This window comes from Cnephaeus nilssonii, assembly GCF_951640355.1.
Source record: "Cnephaeus nilssonii genome assembly, chromosome: 5".
Lineage (NCBI taxonomy): Eukaryota > Metazoa > Chordata > Mammalia > Chiroptera > Vespertilionidae > Cnephaeus > Cnephaeus nilssonii.
Window position 1 is genome coordinate 10,290,745 of NC_137076.1, and position 23,747 is coordinate 10,314,491.

At 47.0% G+C, this 23,747-nt stretch overlaps 1 protein-coding gene across 1 annotated transcript in view; it reads right to left on the bottom strand.

The window, feature by feature from the left end:
• The window catches only part of ELAVL1 (ELAV like RNA binding protein 1), a 41,032-nt gene extending 22,346 nt beyond the window's left edge, over window positions 1–18,686 (bottom strand). Inside the window, exons 1-2 of the mRNA XM_079771280.1 lie at window positions 18,521–18,686; window positions 6,167–6,354 (exon numbers count right to left, since the gene is read on the bottom strand). Coding sequence (XP_079627406.1) covers window positions 6,167–6,338 — 172 coding nt within the window. The 5' untranslated portion in view covers window positions 6,339–6,354; window positions 18,521–18,686. The remainder of the gene's footprint in view (window positions 1–6,166; window positions 6,355–18,520) is intronic.
• Window positions 18,687–23,747: the final 5,061 nt, after the last annotated feature.

The following is a 23,747-nucleotide window of genomic DNA, read 5'->3' on the forward strand; positions in this document are numbered from 1 at the left end:
CACCAGGGAAGCTTCTAAAAAATGACCACTACCCAAGCCATATCCCAGAGCAATGAAATTGGAGTGGGAGTTGAATGGAGCAGGAGTGGGGTGGTTTCAGTAGTTTCAGTATAATTCCAACGTGCACAGGTTGAGAGCTGATGCTTGAAGTGCAGGTGGGGAGCCCCAGAGAGCAGGATTTCTCATGGTTATACAGAGGAATCCCAGGCACCTGGGGGAAGACCCTCACTTCCCAAAGCAGTCTCTGTTACTGTTTCTCTAATAGGGTCCACAAGTCATGCAGGTAATGATGCAACTCCCTAGAATCCTTCAGAGTCCGGGGACCCAGGATGTCAGGCAGGCATAGGAATCTATGCTTCTCAGCTCCTTACAGATGATTCTCCTCCTCCTAGAGACAGTGAGCCTGCTAGACTCAGTGCCATCAAGGCCTATTTGTCTGCCCTTCAGGATGATAGAAGACCAGCCCCAAATGAGAGAATTCTGAGGTCTGGCTAGAGGAGCAGGGATGCTCAGTGTCAGAGCTTGGGTAGGGTAAGGATCCTGCACAGACTGCTAGGGCTTGAGGAGAACAGGGCCTGCCTGGACTTTGGGCTGGGCTGGGGGATAAGGGCCACCAGAGCCCTGGGGGATGAGGGCCACCAGTGGGGGACAGGGGAGGGGGCAGAAAATGAGAGAAAGAAACAGAAGAGGGAGAAGGGCCAGGGATAAAGCATAAATAAACCTTGGGTCTGAGGTCAAAGGATGTCCCAGAGTTCAGCACTCCTCCCAGCTCTCACTTCCCATGTTGTAGGAAAAGGGCCACCACCACCATTCTGGCCACAGGCCTAGTGCTTCTCAGTTCTGGCTTTCTTTGTTTTTGTTTGTTAATCCTCACCAGAGGATACTTTTTTCCATTGATCCTTCAGAGACAGTGGAAGGGAGCGGGGAGAGAAAGAGAGAAAAATTGATGTGAGAGACACATCGATTAGTTGCCTCCCCACGAGCCTAGACCAGGCTGGGGAATGAGCCTGCAATCCAGGTACGTGCCCCTGACTAGAATCAAACCCAAGATCTTTCAGTACTCGGGCCTGACACTCTAACCACTGAGCCAAACCAGCTAGGGCTCAGCTCTGGTTTTCTGATTTGCCAAGGCCCTAGCATTGCCCTCCCTCCAGGAAGGTTAAATGTCAGATGTTCAAACACCGAGTCTGGCTGATTCAGTGCATCTGGGTGGGGCCAGAGACTGGGGTCCATGTCCAGCCCCCTCTTCCTTGCCACCATGTTCTGCTGCTGGTCAGGATCCAGCGCTCCAAGAGCCACTGTCTGGAGAAAAGCAAGCTTACTTGCCTCCTCATGCCCTGTCAGGCTACCTTGGGCAAGTGCTTTTCCATTTCCAAACATACTTCCTCTCTCTTTGGGCAAGGGTTAAAACTAATAGATAATTACACAGCATTTCATCTTCTATTTGTAGACAAGAGCAGCCAGATTTACTATTTTAATCCCCTAGTGTTTCTCAAATTGACCTGGAGTCCATGGCTGAGGTAGGTGAGTGCCTTATGGACGAGGCCTCCCCTGCAACATCAGAGTGCAGGAGCCACCTAGCCCTCCATGGGGGCTCAAGGGAAGACTTCACTGAAGGAGAGAGACTGGTTCTTGGGGGGATGAGTGAACTAAGCAGGCAATAAATAAGAAACAACAAATGCCCCCAAAGAAAGAAAGTGGTCAAAGGACAATAAAGGTATTTTATAAGAGTACAAACAGCCAGTAAGTATAGGAAAACAGATAAATTTTCCTAGAAATGCAAATTACCACCAGGATCAGAAGCCATTCTTCACTTAGGCTGGCTGGCAAAGATGAGAAACCCTGCCACACCAGGGGGTGGAAGGGCTGGTGGGGGAAGGGAGTGTAAACTGTAGGGCAAGCTGGCAATAGGGGTCAAGGGGTTTTAGAAAGTACAGTAGTCCCCCCTTATCCTCAGGGTATTACCTCCAAGACCCCCAGTGGATGCTGGAAACCCAGCACAGCACTGAACCCTACATATATTATGTTTCTTTTTATACATACACACCTTACACTTAAAGGAAGCATTTACAGCTCCTCTTTGGCATGTCTGAGCTGCCAGCATCACTATTCTTATGCTTTAGGACCATTATGAAGTAAAATAAGGGTCACTTGAACACAAGCACTGAGATACCACAACAGTTGATCTGATAACCGACACGGCTACTAAGTGACTAACAGGCAAGGAGCATATATATCATGGAGACGCTGGACAAAAGGATGAGTCACATCTCCGGCGGGACAGAGCAGGATGCTAAGAGATTTCATCACGCTACTCAGGGCAATGTGCAATTTGAAACTTATGAATTGTTTATTTCCAGAATTTTTCATTTAATATTTTTGAACAGCAGTTGACCATGGGTAACTGAAACCACGGAAAGCAAAACCACAGATAAGGGGGATGACTATATACACTATCGCATTTGTTGGTTCACTTCTAAGAAGACTTACTATGGAAATAACCAGTGAGCAAAGATTTATGCCAGGATATTTATCTCAGTGAGGCTAATAAATATAGAAAAACAGCTACAGTAACCTGTTGTATAAACTCATAACCTCCATACAGCAGAATACTATGTAACCGTTATGATGATGAGATAGCTATGTTCAATGGCAGAGAAAAATGTTCACAAACACCAGAGGAAAAGTTTCCACATAGTTAGGGTGGTGCAAGCCCATTTTTGTAAAAGAACACAATTGCTTACAGCAAGGAATATACAGGCAGTCCTCGGGGTTATGTTGCCATCTCCCATTTATTTATAAAAAAAAAAAAGTTCTGTCATTTCAACGTATGTACATATGTGCTTTATGTTTTTTATTATTTACTGTATTTACCACAAGGTCAGGAATTGTTATCTTTCTTTTAAATTTTTTTTACTGTTTCACTTCATTACTGCTGTGTATGTGTTCCATGTGAGTGACGTAGGTGCTTATGTAGGTGGGTTCCGACTTACGGCGAAAATCGCATTAATTACGTCATGCTGTAGGAACGGATCTCCAATGTAACCCGAGGACCTACTGTATAAAGAAATAAGTCTAGAAGGACTTGAACCACAATTGTGAGATTATGGGTAATTTAAACTTTTCTTATCTCACATGAAACCTTTTTCTATAAGGAACAAAGGTTATTTTGCATTAAGGAAAAAAAAAAGTGATCAGGCTGACCAGGTGTGAACATTCCTGCGGAGGGAACAGTCTTCATGAAATCACAAGTGTGCAATCGTGGGCATGTCTAGGGAATGACAAGTAGCTCAGTCCAATCCCAGAGGAGAGTGTGTGTGGGGTGTAGTGGCTGGGATGAGGGGACAGGTCTCCAGGAGACTTGTGAGCTGCAGGCAGGGTTAAGGGCTTTATCCTGACCAGAGGTGCACAGCAATGAGACGGAAGCTGAGCAAAACTGAACCAGAGGCTGAAGACCAAGTGGCCAGTATGACAGACAGTCCAGAAGGATAGAGGCTGGTTCCTGGTCCCCCATGGGCCATACGGCATCTGCAGAAGGACCAAACACCAGAACAGAGAGCAGGGCAGAAGCTTCTAGAAGGAAGAGGAGACAGTAATTCACTGTGTCTGTGAACAGGAGGAGAACAATAGCTAGAACAGTGGTTTTCAACTGTGAGTGATTCTGTCCCCTCGGAAATATTTGGCAATGTCTGGGGACATTTTTTTGGTTATCACAATTCAGAAAGTGCCACTGGTATCTAGTGGGTGAAGATCAGGGATGCTGTTCAACATTCTACAACACATAGGATGCCCCACCCCAAGAATTAACCAGTCCCAAATAGTGATAGTGCTCAAGTTGAGAAAACCTAAGCTACAGGAAGTTGGAGAATTTTAGCAAGGATTTTTTTTTTACTCTTTACCCAAGGATATGTTTTCATTGATTCTAGAGAGAGGCAGGGAGAGGGGGAGAGAAACATTGATGTGAGGGAAACATTGATTGGTTGCTTTCCGTATTCACCCCAGCCAGGGATCAAACCTGCAACCTGGGTATGTGAACTGTCTGGGAATCGAATCTGTGACCTTTTATGGGACACACTCTAACCCAGCGGTCGCCAACCTTTCGGATCTTACGGACCACTGGTTGGCGACCGCTGCTCCAAAGGTTTCCTTAAACCAGCAGTCACCAACCTTTCGGATCTCATGGACCACCAGTGGTGACTGCTGTTCTAACCTACTGAGCGTCAACCCATGAACCAGATCACGGTTCTATTCCCGGTTAGGGCACATGCCTGGGTTGCGGGCTCGATCCCCAGTAGGGGGAGTACAGGAGGGCAGGCGATCAATGATTCTCTCTCACTGATGTTTCCATCTCTCTCTCCCTCTCTCGTCCTCTCTGAAATCAATAAAAATATATTTTAAAAATAAATAAATAAATTAAAAATACTTTGAGTTCCAAGCCCTCATCCAACGAACCAATTCCTTATACGGGGTCAGCCAGCCTCTCCAGGAGTTATCCAGGCATGGGCATCGTCCCATCTCTGGCAAATGCTGAGAGTTGACAATGGGTACATGTGATTCAATATTTTACTCTACTGTTATGAAAAAAAAATTTTTTTAAGTCCTCACCCAAGGACATGCTTAGAGAAAGGAAGGGGAAGGGGAAGAGGGGGAGGGGGAGGGGGAGAAACATTGATGTATGAGAGAATACATCGATTGGTTGCCTTCCATAAATGCCCCCTTTGGGGAGATTGAACTTGCAACCCAAGTATGTGCCCTAAGAATCAAACTGGCAACCTTTTGGTGCACAGGAGGACGGTCAACCAACTGAGCCACTCTGGCTAGGCTACTGTTATGTAAATTTAAATAGTATTGTATTTCTGTAATAAAAATACTGTTTTACTTTAAGAAATGTTTTTTTATTAAAATTTAGAGAGAGAAAAAGAGAAAGAGAAACATTGATGTGAGAGTGGAACATCAATCAGCTGCCTCCTGTACACCCCACATTGGGGATTGAGCCCACAACCTAGGTATTGAACCAGCATCCTTTTGGTGCACGGGACGATGCCCAATCAACTGAACCACACTGGCCAGGGCTGTTTTACTTTAAAATTAATTTCAGTGAGGGGAATCATAAACAGTCCCACAACCCATGCGGCAGCCAAAGCCATCCTGGGAAGACTGTCCATTCCTCAGCTCACCAGAGCAGAGAGGAGGAAGGGGAGGGGGAGGAGAAGAAGGATGGAGAGGGGAAAGGAGGCAGAGAGGAAAAGGCAGGGGAGGAAGATGTGGGGGATGAGGAGGAGAAGGAAGAAGAGGAGGAGAATAGGAAGGAGAGAGAAGGGAAGGAAGAGGGGGAGGGGGACAAAGAGGGAGAGGGCTCTCTAAAAAAGTGTTCCTCCCTGGGGAGAAAAGAATCCTAGTACCTGATCTTTCCTTATTTTTCTCCAGAGTCCTTGAAACCATGCTCTCAGAATGACAACCTTACCAGGTACTACTGGGCCTTCCCCAAACCCTTATGAGGTAGGTAGCATCAGGAGGTAGGCACCACCACACCCACACTATGGATGGAAACACTGAGGCTTAGAAGTCATACTGCAAGGGAGTGGAGAGCAGGACTTTAAACAAGCCTACCAACCCCACATTCAGCCTGTTGGACCACTGCCATGCTCCCACCCCCACACAGAGGTCAAGTTCAGTGTGTTTCAGATGTTCAGGTTGATGGAGTGACAACAAACAGTCAAGGTCACCCAAATCTAATGAGGGGCCACTCATTGGGGGCTCAGTGGGCCTGACCATGTGTGGGAGCCTGGGAAGATGAATGGGCCTGCCTGGAGCAGGGCGCTGGCCAGAGTCCCTTCCATAAATGGGCCCACACCAGACTAGGCTGTCCTTGTTTGGCCCCTTCCAGCTCTCAAGAGCAGACCCAGTTTCTGGTGTCTCAGTTTTCCTCCCCTCCCACCATCTTATTTTGGACATGCTCTCTGTCTAATGTTGATTTTTACCTCTTTTGGGAACCTACATCTAATCTTATACCACGGTGGTGGCGAAGTAGAGTCTGAGATAAAAGTATCACTGCAAGGCTGCAGCTCTTCTACACTGAGGAATGCTGCAGTCACAGGTAAAAAAGACAGTGCTTAGCAGGACAGCCACAAGCACTCCCTCTACAAAAACGTCTTGGTTTCTTTACCTGCAACTTTATCCCGAATAAGTTTTGCAGACTCGACTTCACCAATACTGCTGAATAGACTTCGCAACTCATCCTGGGTCATGTTCTGAGGGAGGTAGTTGACTATTAAATTTGTTCTCCCGATGTCATCCCTGCAGTCTTCGGCCATGTGGTCTTCATAACCATTAGACATTGTATTTTTAAAAAATCTGCAGGGGAAAAAAATCAAGTAAATTCCTAATGTTCATATTGCAGAATGTGAAACAAAACTAATGACTGAATTAGCACTTAGTTTTCTCTTCAACATATGTCCACACAAAAACCTGCACATGGATGTTAACAACAGCTTTATGTACAATTGCCCCCAAACTGGGAGAAATCACGATGTCCTTCAGTAGGTGAATGGAGAAATAAAACATCTACACAAGTGAGTATTATTCAGGAATAAAAAGAAATGAGCTATGAAGCCATAAGACATGGAGGAACCTTAAATGCGCACCGCTAAATGAAAGAAAACAGCTTGAAAGGCTACATATTATATGATTTCAATTATACAACACTGTGGAAAAGGTAAAACAATGGAGACAATAAAAAGATGAGAGGTTGCTGGAATTTTGGGAGAGGGATGACTATTTGGAGCACAGAGGATTTTTAGGGCCGTGAAGCTATTCTATTTGATACTATAATGGTGGATACATGTCTTTCTACATTTGTCCAAACCCATGGAATGTACACCACCAAGAGGGAACCCTAAAGCAACTATGGGCTTCAGTTAATATGTATCAGTAATGGTTCATACTAATGTGAGATGCTAATAATGGGGGGAACTTCGTGTTCGAGGAGAGGTGTATGGAAACTCACTTTGTACTTTCTTAGCAATCTTTTCATAAACCTAAAACTACTCTAAAAAAGTCTGTTAAGCCGAAACCAGTTTGGCTCAGTGGATAGAGTGTCGGCCTGCAGACTGAGGGGTCCCGGGTTCGATTCCGGTCAAGGGCATGTACCTTGGTTGCGGGCACATCCCCGTGGGGGGTGTGCAGGAGGCAGCTGATTGATGTTTCTAACTCTATCCCTCTCGCTTCCTCTCTGTGAAAAATCAGTAAAATATATTTTTAAAAAAGTAAAATTAAAAAAAAAGTCTTTTAAAACAAAACAAAACAATTCCAAGTTCAACCGTTTCCACTTACTAAGAGGGCTTCAAAAAAGACACATATAATTTCAGCACCATCATTTAAGTTCCATATATGATGTGCAACATTAGTCCAATCTCCCAGCATTTCTTTTACTTATTTGCAAATGTTCTGTTCCCTGCTCTTTATAAAGTAGTTTGGCATCAAAGGCCAAAAAAAGAGATTAGAAAGTTAGGCTTCATAAGGTTCAAAACTTTGCATGCCAAAAGGCATCAGAAACAGACAAGCAGCAGACTGGGAGGAAATACAGTTGACCTTAACACAGAATTGAAAGCATGCAGGCTTTGGAATGCCTTTAGTGGACCCACAGAGTTCAAATCCATGTTGTTCATAGGTCAACTGCATTTTTATAAGGTGGATTTTTGACTACATAGGTATCAGCACCTTTAATACCTGTGTTGTTTAAGGGTCAACTGTACTTGCTACCTATTACATTACTTAGATTGGTGGTTCTCACCCTGGGTGATTCTGCCCCCAGGGGATACTGGGCAATGCCTGGAGACAATTCAGATTATCACAAATGGGGTGTGGGGGTTGTGTGTGCACGTGCCGCTGGCATTTAGTGGGTAGAGGCCAGGGATGCTGCTAAACATTCCACAAGGCACAGGACAGCCCTTACCAAGATCTATCCAGTCCAAAAATGTCAATACTGCCGTGACTGAGAAAAGTCCATTTAGAGCATCTACAAATTAATTAAAAAAAAATATATATATATGTATACACACACTGTATATATATATATATATCACTAACAGACAAGTGGTCAAAGGATATTAACTGCAACTAATAGATGCCAGCAATTCAAATGACTAGGAAACTATGGAAAGAAGCTCAAGTTTGCGAATAATGAAGGAAATGTGAAATAATAGATGCTACTTTCTGCTTGTTAGATGGAATAAATCCAGTTTAAAGATAAAGGGGAAATACCCTTATAGACTGTTGATATGAGTGTGACATGGTACCACCTTTTTAAAGGATAACTTGGTAGTGCAAACCAAGATTTTTTATGTGAATACTACCCTCCAACTCAGAACTATAGGAGTCTGTTCTAGTGAAATAAACACACATGTGCAGGGGAACATGCATAAGAACACATAACCCCCTGGCTGGTAAAAGTAAAACACTGAATAAATCTAAATATGCATTAATGGGGAATGGTTCAGTAGAAAGCACAGGACAATCAACATTAACAGGTTTAATTATGAAAAACTCCATAAACCTGTTAAACTGTCTGTGACCAGGAGACTTTGAGATCATTAGCTCAAAAGCAAACAAAAACATCTGCTGAAACCTGAACCAAAGTGCAAGGGTAAACTCTAAGAAATTAAAATGCACACTGAAAAAAAAATTTTTTTAAGTAAAAAAATAAATGCACACTGAAGTTTGCTCCAAATGGGATTCTAACATTTTTCTTCTTCTTTCCTCTTTTTTCTTTATCACTCCCTCTCTTCACTCTTGTTCTGTGTTAGGCATCTACTCTTCTGCCTTCTCCTTCAGCCTGCCTTCATGGATAAACAATAATTACCGCATTCTCATTTATCCAGAGAGGTGTGGTATATTTTCTACTCCTGGTAAAAGTTAACTTTCTAAAACAGTGGTCTGCAAACTATGGCCTGGGGGCCAAATTTGACCCACTACCTGTTTTTATAAATAAAGTTTTATTGGCACACAGCTACTCTAATTTATTTATGTATTGTCTGGGCTGCTTTTGCCCTATAGCTACGAAGTTGAGTAATTGTGACAAAGCTGAAAATATTTACCATCTGGCTCTTTACAGAAAAAGTGTGCTGACCTCTGTTCTAAAATGTAAAAACAGAACATTTCTAGGAGAAAATCTTTGTGACATTAGACAAGGCAAAGATTTCTTAGACACCACACCAAAAGCCCAATCCATGTAAAAGAAACGGATAAACTGGATTGAAACTGGAAACTGATAAACTGGAAATTGAAACTGGATACCATCAAATGTTAAAACTTTTGCTCTGTGAAAAGACACTGCTAGGAAAATTACAATCCATAGGCTGGAAGAAAATATTTGCAAATCACATATCTGCAAAAGAAAGTACTTGTATCTAGAACCTATACTTTTTTAAACTGTCCAAACTTAACCCTTTGCACTCACTTGCTTTTTTCTCGATTCCTTTATTCTACTCGGGATTTAATTTTTTAAATACCCCAGATTTTACAAAGCGCGGCAGTAGAATAAAAAACTGGAGTTTCTTTTCATACAAACTTATTTATTTGGATTTTTTTGTATTTCAAATTATTGATACATTCAAAGAGTATAAAAAGAGCTGCTACTGATGCTAACCATGTCGAGTCACACTCAACATCCGAGTGCAAAAGGTTAACAATAACAACCCAATTTAAAAAATGGCAAAAGATGTGAACAGACACTGCATCAAAGAAGATATATGGATGGCAAATAAACATGTGAAAAGATGCTCAATGTCATTAATTAATGCAAATTAAAACCTCTCCCCATTTAGGGTGAGAATCGAGATACTATTACCCATTTAGAAAGGCTAAAACAAAATAAAACAAAAGCAAACTATCCCTGAAACTAATATAATATTGTATGTCAACTATCCTATATAATAAAGAGGTGATATGCAAATTAAACCTCCCGCCATAACGCCGTCACAAGTGGCTGCTGGGGTTTCCAAGGCCCCATGTGCACACTGCTCTGCTTGGCCTGGAGGCGGGGCATTGGGCAGCACTCCAGGACTTGGGGCTGTCCCGTGGCCCACCGGCCACGCGGGGTGGGACTCTGGGACTCATGGCAGTCCCATGGCGCAGGGTGTGTGTGTGTGTGTGTGTGTGTGTGTGTGTGTGCGCGCCCAGGTCTTGCACAATTTCGCGCGACGGGTCACTAGTATTTTAACAAAACACACACACACAAAAGCAAGCAAACAACAACAAAACAGATAATATCAAGTTCTGGTGAGGATGTGGAGAAACCAAAACTTTCATACATTGCTGGTAGACATGTAAAAATGCTACAGCCACTTTGGAAAACAGACTAGCAGTTCCTATTCCTAGTTTTCATACAAAAGAAATGAAAGTCATCCTATCCTATCTAATAAAAGAGTAATATGCAAATTGACTGTCACTCCAATACACAAGATGGCTGCCCCCATGTGATCAAAGATGGCTGCCCCCATGTGGACACAAGATGGCTGCCACAAGATGGCCAGCAGGGGAGGGCAGTTGGGAGGGATCAGGCCTGCAAGGGAGGGCAGTTGGGGGTGATCAAGCCTGTAGGGGAGAGCAGTTAGGGGTGACCAGGCTGGCAGGGGAGGGCAGTTAGGAGTGACCAGGCCTGCAGGGGAGGGCAGTTAGGCATCAATCAGGCTGGCAGGGGAGTGGTTAGGGGGTGATCAGGCTGGCAGGCAGGCGAGCAGTTGGGAGTCAGCAGTCCTGGATTGTGACAGGGATGTCCGACTGCCCGTTTAGGCCCGAACCCGGGCAGTTGGACATCCCTCGAGGGGTCCCAGATTGGAGAGGGTGCAGGCTGGGCTGAGGGACCTCCCCCCGTGCACGAATTCGTGCACCAGGCCTCTAGTCTATATATAAAAAGCCAGCGACCAGAATGCCGGAATGACCAGAACGACCAGTCAGTCGCTATGATGCCCACTGCAGCCAGCGAACCGGCAGGATCGAGGGTTGGGGCTGCTGGCCAACCTCCCACGGTCCCTCCCTGGCCGGCCCCACCCCTGATTGTCCTCCCTACCCTAATAGGGTGCGGGGCCAGCCAACCAACCTCCTGCAGCCCCTCCCCCCGTCTGGCCCCACCCTCAATGGGCCCCCATCACCCTATCAGCCTGCGGCCCCTCCCCCTAGCCAGCGCCGCCCCCGATCGGCCCCCCCACTCCAATCAGGGGCAGGACTGGCCAGCCCACCACCCACAGCCCCTCCCCATGGCCCCCCTCCCCCAAATTACCCCCCCGACTCCAATTGGGGGTGGGGCCCGCCAGCCAACCTCCCGCCATCTCCTCCTCCTGACAGGCCTGGCCCTGATCTGCCCCAATTGGGGCCGGGCTGGCCAGACCCCACCCGTGCATGAATTCGTGCATTGGGTGTCTACTGTTCATATAAAAATGTATACACAAATGTTTATAGCAGCTTTACTCATAACCACCAAAAACTGGAACCCAAATGTCCTTTAAGCTGTTAGTGGATAAACTACCACACAATGGAATACTGCTCAGCAATAAAAAGGTACTACTAATTCACACAACTTGTATGTATCTCAAAAACATTTTGCTGAGTGGGAAAATGATTTTGAGATACGTACATGATTTCATTCTGGAAAAGGCAAAACCAGAGTGTTAGATCAGTGGTTGCCAGAGGCGGAAAGCAGAGGAAGAGTTGACTACACAGGGGGAATACTGCATGAATCACTCTGACTCATAATTATTTGTTTTTTCACCTATATCATTGGTGGAAGCCTTGGTGGCCAGGACCACATCATTATCATCTAAGGATAGCCAGGCAAACCCAGGGTACTTAGCAAACTATAGGTGCATCACACAGGTACACACAGTAGCAGAGGTGGGACAGACACTGGGTCTCAACTCGCCCAGGAATCATGTATATTTGGTGCATTCTTTTATTTTTTAAAATATATTTTATTGACTTCCCACAGAGAGGAAAGGAGAGGAATAGAGAATCAGAAACATCGATGGGAGAGAAACATCGATCAGCTGCCTCCTGCACACCCCCTACTGGGGATGTGCCTGCAACCAAGGTACATGCCTTTGACCAGAATCGAACCTGGGACCTTTCAGTCCGCAGGCCGACGCTCTATCCACTGAACCAAACCGGTTAGGGCTGGTGTATTCTTTTATATTAAAGGGCAACTGGCAATTGTCCTGACAGCTTGTTAACACATTCAGTATCTTTTTTAGGATTATCAATAAGTACCGTCCTATCCCACAGCATCAAAGTCAATTGCAAGGAACAAAAAGACAAATTTTGAGTTTATCAAAATGACTTCTGCTGATTTAAAAACACTTCCATAAACTGAATGTATCAAGAAGTCCTCTTGGGATGATCTGAGGGTTTTCAGCCCCACTGAATATTTTAAACAGTCTTGGTTGTCTGTGTGACTTCAGCAATGTTGTTCACATCAGTAGTATACCTACTGCATGTATAAGGGAGAGATAGGTATAGAAATGACATTAAAATATACATAGGTAGGAGGAGGGAGAGATCAACCAAAGGTCTTGTGTGCACGCATATGAGCCTAACCAATGGTTAAGTTCAACAGGGGGTTGGGGCATCCATGGGGAGGGGTGTGGGAGGGGAATGGGGGGATGAGGACAAATATGTGACACCTTAATCAATAAAGAAATTAAAAAAAAAAAAAAAAAATATATATATATATATATATATATATATACACACATAGGTAGTACATACATAAAGCAGCAAGACTGGTTTCCATTGGGTATCCCTTAGAATCTGTCTCATTTTATGGTTACAGAGCAGACTTTCTAAGTTACTTGAGAAAGAAGAAAACTAGAACAATCAAATGTATCTGCAGGCTCAATCTTGAGACTTCATATATCATGTGGAAAGGCCTGGAATCAATTATTCCAGATGTAAAATTCGGAGTTCTTCAGGGTACAAGTCTCTGGTGCCAGAAAAGGAAAAAAACACACCAAAAAACCCTGACTGTATCTCCTGACCCAATTAAAACTGGTGTGAGAGATGAAGGCTCAAGTGGACACAGTACATGTTTTCTTACTCTCCCCTTCCCACAGCTCATAGAGGGGAAAGTCGCTTGGCTGGGGTGGCTCCCGCTGTCATGGCAAATCTGTATCTGCCAGGCTGAGACGCCTGGGACATAAGCAGATCAGGTGCAATGCTAACCTTCAAGTTCAGGCCATTACCAGGCAACTTCAGTACTGCAAAAGCCTCTTGATCAGTCAATCCATCCTTATCTCTTACCTAGAAAAGCAATATTCCAAGATCACCTTTTGACTGTGCCTCTATCACCAGACCTTGGCATGTTTTTCCAGATTTATCTCCAAGCTCACCTTCTGAACCTCTGCCTGCCCAAACCAGTCCACTTGGGCTTCTGAACCTCCTTGTGCTCTCCTTTCTTATTCACTCGGGCCTCTGGCTGCACGTGGAAACTCCTGCCTACACCTCTCTAATCACAAGACACAGTTTATGCTTTCATCAAAACCTAAAAGCAAAAAACGGGCAATCATTTCTTTCCACAGTCTCTCAATACTGTCTGACCTGCTGCTTCAACTTTTCGTTGTTGAATCGCACACACTCTACTTTCCCTAGCTCAGGTTAAGTTTTTGTTGTGTGTGTGTGTGTGTGTGTGTGTGTGTGTGTGTGTGTGTGTGTTTAAATATATTTTTATTTATTTCAGAGTGAGGGAGGAGAGATAGGAACATCGATGAGAGAGAATTATTGATTGGCTGCCTCCTGCACACACACCCTTCTGGGGATTGAACCCACAACCTGGGCATGTGCCCTTGACTGGAATTGAACCTGGACCCTTCAGTCCACAGGCTGACGCTCTAACCACTGAGCCAAACCGGCTAGGGCAGGTTGTAAGTTTCTTGAGGAGGCCAATTCTTCCACTTCTCCCCATTCCCTGTGACATTGGATAGACAGTTATGCTTTATAAAAGTGTGATCATGAAGTTGGCCAATATACCAGTACATGGAGGCTCTCTAGGTTGAGTGGGGATGGGCAATGATCATATAAGTGAATCCCTCCAACACGTAGGAACATGGACACTGCTTTCTGCCACCTTTGTTTCACTGTACACCCATGCACACGCATTCTACCTGAGTGATGTGCTTTCCCTTTGATGTCCACATTCTAAACAGCTACTCTCACTTTCTCTATTTTCCTCTCTTCATCTGCCGGTCACTCAGGCAGAGACCGGGAACCATTCATCTCTTGCTCATGTCCCACATCTAAATACCCACTGAGTTCTGTATCTTTTAGCTCTTAACTACATCTCAAACCCACCCCCTCTTTTCCCCTATTACTACATTCCAGGGTCATATTCCCAATTTTCCTTATTGAAAGAAAGGAATCACTTTCTAACTGGTTTGACCTTCAGCATTATCTCCCTCCAACTCTTCCTCTTCTGTACAGATCTGACTCCTTCACTTTGCAGACTAAAACTGCCTAAGAGCCACCCTGGTGTGGCCTACAGGACAACACCCAAACCCTCTGCAAACCAGCCACATGAGTTCTTTGGCCACTACTCACTTCACCTTTCTTGCCCCTGAAGTACCAGACCCCATGTAGTTCCCTGAACAAGCCTAAATGTTTCCACCTCTGTACCCTTGCCAGTACTGTTCCTGCATCCTGCAAAGACCTTCCCCAGGATATTTACCTGGATAATTCCTCCCCAGCACAAATTTACCTCCTTCAGGAAGCACCGTCATTGGTTACAGTGTCCTTTTTGGTGCTTTCACAGCAACCATTTACAACCATCAATGCACTAACCAGAGTGGGCCAAAACGATCTATGCATAGGATATAACCACCACTGCTTCCCCAGAGCCTTTGCTCAGGGCCTGGGACACAGCAGGGAGGGTTGGTTAAAGGAGGGAAGCAAGCCTCAATTCCCTTCCTAGGCTGGCTTCCTCCCATCTTTCCCTGACCCAAAGCCAGAGGTCGGCCTGGCTGCCTCATACTGCCACCTAGGGGAGAAGACAGCAACTGCACCTCTCACCATTCACCATTTACTGTAATTTGATTCAATATATTGAATGGATGGGGAGGACACAAACGAGGAACAGTTGATTCTGGCAGGCAGTCAGAGGCTTCAAGTGGTGAATGAGCTCTGGTCTGGGCCACACAGCAAGAGAACAGCATTCCAGGCAGTGGGGGCAACAGGCAGAGAGAGGGTTGGAGTTTGTGCAGGTGAAATCACAAAGGAAGGGTTAGAATATGCAAGATCTGGAATCCCAAACTTGAGCTTTTAAGCCACCTAAAGAGGTTTAAAAAATTAATTTGTTTTTTTATCTGCCCAAAGACTTTAAATTAGGAGTGACATGATCAGATCTGTGTTTAAAAAAAATCCTCACCCAAGGATATTTTTCCATTGATTTTTAGAGAGAGTGGAAGAGAAAGGGAAAGAAAAACACATCGATTGGTTGTCTCCTGCACAAGCCCTGACCAGGGCCTGGGCCGGGGAGAAGCCTGCAACAGGTATGTGCCCTTGACCAGAATTGAACCCAGGACCCTTTGGTCCATAGGCCGATGCTCTATCCACTGAGCCAAACCGACTAGGGCTGTTTATGACAACTCTTGCTAGAGTGAGGAAAAAGGATAAAAAATGGGAGGCAGCCCTGGCCGGCATGGCTCAGTGGTTAGAGCATCAATCTGAGTGCCAAAGGGTCTCGGGTTTGATTCCCAATCAAGGGCATATACCTGGGTTGCAGGTTCGATCCCTGGTCCCAGTTGGGACACGTGCTGGAGGCAACTAATCCATGTGTCTCTTTCACATCGATGTTTCTGTTTTTCTCTCTCCCTCCTTCCACTCTCTAAAAATCAATGGAAAAAATATCCTTGGGTGAGGATTAACAAACAAACAAACAAAATGGGAGGCAGGGAGTAAGGGAAGCAACAAAGCAAGCATTAGAAAGATGCTTTTTCATAATTCTCCTTTTGCTGCCTCATGACTTCAGATTCAACACATCCAAACTGAAATTCTGCCCCCTCAAAACCAGTGTTTCAACATAAACATTTATGTCCACATTTTGAGATGTTCATATATTTCAGGAACTTGAAGTTGCAGAGTTTTATAATGGATACCAGCATAGGGCTTTGTATACAGAGATGCTCAATGGCAACTGAATGGAATTCCTCTGGGGTCTCCTGGACTTTTGTGATGATAAGAGCAGTAGAACCCTATGGTTAAGAGCAATAAGGACTAACCCTAACTGGTTTGGCTCAGTGGATAGAGCGTCGGCCTGCGAACTCAAGGGTCCCAGGTTCGATTCCGGTCAAGGGCATGTACCTTGGTTGCGGGAACATCCCCAGTAGGGGGTGTGCAGGAGGCAGCTGGTTGATGTTTCTCTCTCGTTGATGTTTCTAACTCTCTCTCCCTTTCTCTCTGTAAAAAGTCAATAAAATATATATTTTTTAAAAAAAGAGCAATAAGGACTCTGAGTAAGAGGGTCTGAGTTCAAATCCTGCACAAGCCACTTTATGGTATGATGCTGGTCATATCAAGTTACCCATCCAAGCCTCAGTTTCTTTGTCCCTAAAATTAACACTGTAGCCCTAGCCAGTTTGGCTCAATGGATAGAACATCGGCCTGTGGATCAAAGGGTCCCGGATTCTATTCCCGTCAAGGGCATGTACCTCGGTTGCAGGCTCCTCCCCTGCCGGGGCCCTAATTGGGGCACGTTCGGGAGGCAACCAATCAGTGTGTTTCTCTCACATAGATATTTCTCTGTCTTTCCCTCTCTCTTCCACTCTGTAAAAATCAATGGAAAAATATCCTCAGGCGAGGACTAAAAAAATAATAATAAAACAAACAAACAGCCGAAACCGGTTTGGCTCAGTGGATAGAGCGTTGGCCTGTGGACTGAAAGGACCCGGGTTCGATTCCGTTCAAGGGCATGTACCTTGGTTGCGGGCACATCCCCAGTGGGGTTGTGCAGGAGGCAGCTGATAGATGTTTCTAACTCTCTATCCTTCTCCCTTCCTCTCTGTAAAAAATCAATAAAATATATTTTAAAACAACAACAACAAACAAACAAATAAATAAATAAAATAAAACGAACACTGTAACAGTACCTACCACAAGGGCTAGAGATAAATGTCTGTTAAGTGTCAAGCATAAAATAAATCCTTAATAAAAACTGTTGACACTTTATAACATCATTTATTCAGTGCCGGCCATTCACAATGCTAGGGACTTCCCACACTCTTAAATCTGCACAGCAATATTGCTGTCAATCCTAGTTTACGGATAAGAAAATCTAAGGCCCCCCCACAGATGAGTTTGTTGAAGGTCTTTGGGGCCTTAGTTCTCAAGGTGTCAGAGATAGGACTGGAGGAACCTTTAGTGGAAGATTATTTAGTCCAGTGGAGGCTCTCACACGTGACTGAGTGAATGTGTGTGTATGTGTGAGAGAGACAGACAGAAAGACAGACTTTTGGCAATGTGAAGACATTTTTTTATATTCGGGGGGGGGGGGGCGGGGGCGGGGGAGAGGGGTCCGCATATAGTGGGTAGAGGCCAGGAATGCTATTCAACATTCTACAATGCACAGGACAGCCAAAACCTAAGAATGATCAGACCCAAAATGTCAGTAATGCCAAGGCTGAGAAACCCTTCTCCGGTGTAATCATCCTCCCCATCTTCCCACTTCTGGAGCACTGGCCATCTGGATCCCACATGAACACTTTGGGTAAAGGGGTTCTACTCTCCCCCCAGAGGCAGCGCAAGCAGAAGTTCTTCCTCACCTGCTCTGCACACAGTAGGTTTTAAAACCCGTTTTAATGAGCCTAGCAGCAGAGGACTCCAAAAAAGAAAGGAAGAGTATCCATCCCCCATTGTTCAACTGCCTGCAGTTTGTCTTTTCAACACACACACACACACACACACACACACACACACACAGACTTTACAAATTCAAATGTCCCCCGCCCCCTAAAGAGCCTTGTTAGGGATGGCGTTCAAAAAACATATACTTTTCTAGGACTCCCATTCGTACCGAAGGGGTTGCACACTTCTCAAAGGACCTCAGGTTAGCCGCGGTCACCTGACAACGACCACAAAAGAATCTGCGGGATTTCCAGGGGACCGAGCCCGTGGGCCGTAACCTCTGGGTGCCGAAGGCGCTTACCCCACTACCGCGCCTCTGGCTTCGATCTCCTGCCCCCGGATCCCCGGCTTCCAAGACTGCCCAGGCCCGAGTCGTGGAGCCCGCCCGGCAGGCGCGTGCCCACGCTGGGTCCCCCTCGCCCGCTCCTCGAGGCGGCCGAGGAATCCGGTCCGGGGCCTGTCGCCCGCGCCCTCACCGGCCAGCACCCGCCCGCCAGCCGCGGACGCGCGCGTCTCCGACCGGCTCTGCGCGGCCTGGGCCTCGGCCGGTGCAGGCCCGCGGACGCCCGCGGCCCGGCGAGGCGAGCTCTGGCCTGCCGCGGCCTACCCAGTCCAGCACCACCGAAGGCCCCAGCCTCACCTGGACACGGGCGGGCGGGCCCAGGGCTGCTCCGAGGTGGGCGAGGGGCGGCGGCGCGGCGCTAACGGCTCCGCTCGGCCTCGCTAGCGGTGGCGGCGGCAGCAGCAGCGGCTACGGCGACGGAGGCGGCGGCAGCTCCTCCTCGGCGCGCACGACTCGCTCCGGCCCGCGGCCCGGACACGCCCCCTCGGCGCGCGCACCCATTGGCCGGCGTTCGCCACGGCGCGCTTCTCATTGGCCAGCGTGGCTGTCGCGGCGCCCTGGGGCGCGCGGTGGAGGAGGGATTTCCGTCTGGCGCTGCCTACGAAGGGGTAGATGGCAGGTGAGACCCGGGTGGCCAGCGATGGCTGCGGTAAGGTCCAGATGGTGTCCGGACCGCGGAGGCCAACGGAAGGCGGTGGTGGAAGAGCCACGCACCTTGTGGAGCGCATGTTGTGTTCCCACCGCTGTCTGTCCTGTCCCCGGCGTCCACCGCCCTATGAGGTAGGAACGGTCCGCGCGTCTGGGCTATGGGGACAGAACCCGGGTTCGAATCCTGGCCCCGACGTTTCCGCTCTACGTGCGATTGGACAGGGCCTGACGTCATCTCGTTGGGCCTCAGTTTCCTTATCTGGTGTGGTGTGAAGGCGGGACAGGGGACGTGTCAGCATTTCAACAGTGTTGACTATTATAGCTCTTGGGTTCCCAAAGCTCAGCCCAACATTCATTCATTAAAATGTTATTGAGCATCTACTTTGTGCCAGGCATTGAATGAGCAGCGAACAGACAAAAATATCTACCCTTACTGGGCTCACATTTTAGACCAGCGCTGTCCAGTAGAAATAAATGTAAGCAAAGCTACAAGTGTTGGCCACATGCATAATTTAAATTTTCTAGTAGCCATGTTAAAGGGAAAAAGTAAAATGAAACAAGTGATGTTAATTTTAATAATGTGTTTTATTTAACCCAATTTATGTCCAAAATGTTATTTTGACGTGTAACCAATATAAAAAGTTATGATGCCCTGGCCACTGTGGTTCAGTGGTTAGAGCGTCAGCCTACCCACCAAAGGATCTCGGGTTCGATTCCCGGTCAAGGGCACGTACCTGGGTTGCAGGTTCGATCCCCAGCCTCAGTCGAGGCGCATGCAGGAGGCCACCAATCAATGTGTGTCTTCTCTCCCATTGATATTTCTTTCTCTCCTTCCCTTTCTCTCCTTCCCTTCTCCTCTCTCTAAAAATTAATGGGAAAAATATTCTCAGGTAAGGATTAAAGAAAATGGTTATGAGATCATTTTTTTTAAATGTGTTTTATTGATTTTTTACAGAGAGGAAGTGAGAGGGAGAGAGAGTTAGAAACATCGATGAGAGAGAAACATCGATCAGCTGCCTCCTGCACACCTCCTACTGGGGATGTGCCTGCAACCAAGGTACATGCCCTTGACCGGAATCGAACCTGGGACCTTTCAGTCCGCAGGCCAACGCTCTATCCAGTGAGCCAAACCGGTTAAGGCGAGATCTTTTTTTTTTTTCTTCACACATTCTTTGAACACTCACAGCCCATCTACAGTTGGATTGGCTACATTTCAAGGGCTCAACAGCCACATGTTGCCAGTGCTACTGCGTTTGACCTTGCAGTGCTGTATAGGCGAGGCAGAAAAGAAATCAAGGGGTTTCCACATCAAGTGGTGAAAAGTGGTAAAAAGAAAATAAATTGGGAAAGGGCAGGGGAAATGTGGGGGTAGCAATTTGAAAGATAGTGGTCAGGATGGTTGAGAAGATGGCATTTGCACAAGGACTGGAAGGAGTTGAAAAGACTGAACAAAGAATTACAGTATTCATTGTTTAGTGCATTGTTGGTCCAGTAGAACTTTCTGTGCTGATGGGCATGCGTTTTATCAGCACGAAATTAGTAGCTACTAGCTCCATGTGGTTTTAGGGCACTTGACATGTAGCTGGTTACACTAAAGAACTGAATTTTTAATATATTTAATTTTTACTTAATTGAAGTTTACATAATCACAATAGGGCCAGTGGCTTCCATAGCAGATGACATAGCTTTACGAGAATGGTGGCAAGTGCTCTGAATTGAGCATGTACTGTGTGCTAAATGCTTTTGCAGGTTCTCCTGTGTAATTCTTGATGCATCTGTGTGAGAAGGGAGCAATGATCATTGTCACCATGAAGAATGAAGTCCTTCATTTAGTCATCTATACTTTATTGTTGGCATTAATAGACTATCTTTTAGAACAGTTTTAGATTTACGGAAATATTGCAAAGAAGGTACAGAGCTACCATTTTCCCCACACCCAGTTTCCCCTATTAGTTACATCTTTCAGTAGTATGATACATTTGTTATAACTAACGAACCAAAATTGATACAGCATTATCAACCAAAGTTCATGGTTAATTTAATTTCCTTTGTTTTTACATAATGTTCTTTTTCTCTTCCAATCTTTCTCTTTTTTTAAAAAATACTTGACATACTGGTATAACATTATATTAGTTTTAGCTGTGCAACATAATGATTTAATATATGTATATATTGCAAAATAGTCACCACAATGAGTTTAACTAACATCCATCACCACACCTAGTTATAATTTTTTTGTTCTTGTGATGAGAATTTTTAAAATTTTTATCTTTATTATTTAAAGTATTACAGATGTCCCATTTTTTCCCCATTGACCCCTCCCCCCCCCCCCGTTCTTTCCCATTTCCATCCCCTCCCCAGGCCTTTACCCTACTATTGTCTGTTTCATGTGTTATGCATATATCTACACTAATAAAAGAGAAGTATGCAATTTGACCACACATCCGCGACACCCCACCAGCCAATTGGGAGTGAGTATGCAAACCAACCCAACAAAGATGGCGGGTTAATTTGCATACACAGGCGTGGAGCGAAGACTGAAGGCTGAAGACTGAAGACCGAAGACTGAAGACTGAAGAGGCTTGGCTTCTTCGCTGCGGCCGGAGCAAAGGCCTGGGTCCTGGGTGCCAGAGGAAAACCAGTGCCGGCAGCCAGGGGAAGGAAGGCCTATTGCACGAATCTTTGTGCAACGGGCCTCTAGTATATATATAAAAAGCCAGTGTCTGTGACGACCAAACAACCAGTCATCATGAGGTGCATTGAGCACCTCTCGGTCCCTTTCCACCCTCTGCCCGCGAGTGGGGTGGGACTGGGGACAGGCAAGCGGGCTGAATGGCTGACCTCTTGGTCCCTGCCCCTGGCCCACAGGCTCCGATGGATCAGCGATGGTGAATGGGGGAATCGGGGTGGGTGGCAAGAGGACCAGGCTGGCTGTCAGGCCGTTGGGATCACCAGCTCATCCCCGGCTGCTTGGGGGCTCAGGCCTGTGGGAAAGCAGGCGCTGGCGACTTCACCTCCATGCGTGTGCCCTGGGCCGGCCGCTGATGGAACACGCTGCCACACTGGGGCGGGTAGGTCACGGGTGCGCCCCGCAGCTTCCGTCAGCACCTCAAGCCGCAGCAGCAGCAGCGGCGCCCACGTGAGCAGCCCCAAGCGGGCAGTGCGTTCCATCAGTGGCCGGCCTGGCGCATGCGCATGGAGGTGAAGTCGTCGGCACCTGCTTTCCCACAGGCCTGAGCCCCTGAGTAGCCGGGGGTGAGCTGGTGATCCCAACAGCCTGACAGTCCTGCGGCAGAGGCAGCGTTTGGCCTGGGGACTGGTGAATGGGCAGAAGATGGCCCTGATTGCAAGAGGCTAGGCCTTAGGGACCCTATCCGCACGATTTGGTGCGCTGGGCCTCTAGTCTATATAATAAAAGCCTAAGCGACTGTTACAGCAGAACGAGTAGAATGACCGGTCACTGTGATGCACAATAACCACCAGGGGGCAGACACTCAACGCAGGAGCTGCACCCTGGTAGTCAGTGTGCTCCCACAGGGGGAGCGCTGCTCAACCAGAAGCGGGCTCTCGGCTGGCGAGCGCAGCGGCGGTGGCAGGAGCCTTTCCTGCTCCCACAGCAGTGCTAAGGAGCAGCGAACAGGAGGGTGGTAAGGAGTGAGGGGTCCCGGACTGTTAGAGGACGCAGGCCAGACTGGGGACCCCCTCCCAGTGCAGGAATTTTGTGCACCAGGCCTCTAGTCTATATATATAAAAGCCCAGTGACCGTTAAGGCAGAATGACCAGAACGACCGGAACCACTGGTGGCTATGACGCACACTGCGGCAGCCACCTAGCCTGATCCGGCCCCGATCGGCCCCCACTAACCTCCTGCGGCCCCTCCTGCTGGCTGGCCCCACCCCCGATCAGGCCCCCCCCAACCTGCTGATCGCGGACACAGGGAGCATGTGACTGAGCTGTCGGCACCCCTTCTGAGGGGAGATGCCCGCCAGGTATACAGAAGGTATACAGAAGGTGCTCAGCGAGGAATCCACATGGGTTGTGTTCGCACCTTCATGCTGTCCCCACCACCACCACCACGATGCTGAGGAAGCCTGATTCAGGACCCCCGTCCTGACCACCCACACAGAGAAACAGCGTGTGATAAACATCATGTCCTGCAGACGCCTGAATCCGCCTTAAGAGGAAGACGCTACAGACCCAGAATGGGAAGATCGGGACTGAGACAGAAGGCCTGGGAAAAGCAGGGCCGCGGATGGATGGTGTGTTCTGCGTTTGCTGCCCGACCCTGCTCCCCGGGCCCCTCTGTGTGTGAAGCACCTGCATCGCCACCCTTGGACGGAGGCCTGGGAAGGAGTGAAGAACAGTGGCTGTACCTGTGGCTGTGCTCGGCCTCCTGCCCTCGTGGATAAGCAGGAAACATATTTACATGCCAGAATCTAAAAATCTCTTTATCAGTAATAGCACAAATACTGCAAGACCCACACGTGTTTGTAAACAGGACTCTGTCCGGCTGCGTGTGAACCCAGATCGAAGGCGTGCTCTCCGCTGAGGAGGCTGCAAAGGCTGCTCCTCTCTCGAACGCATGCAACCTGGAGAGGTTTAAAGGGAAGAGGAGATAAAAAATAAGACAAAATAGCAACAAGCTCTGAAGCTGCTGCTGCTGCTGTCAAATCCTCCGTGCGATGGTGATGTCAGAGCTCGTTTCCCCGCGCGCCTGGGGCTAAGACGGCCAAGCCGCTGACACCTGCCAGGTCGCCTGGCACCACGCATCCACTTTCAACCTCCCGCCAGCTCCTGAAGGTGGGTGGGCTTGCAGATGGAGGCTTCAGTGTTAAAGCAACCCTGTTGGTGTAGAACAGATACTTGTGGGCTTTTT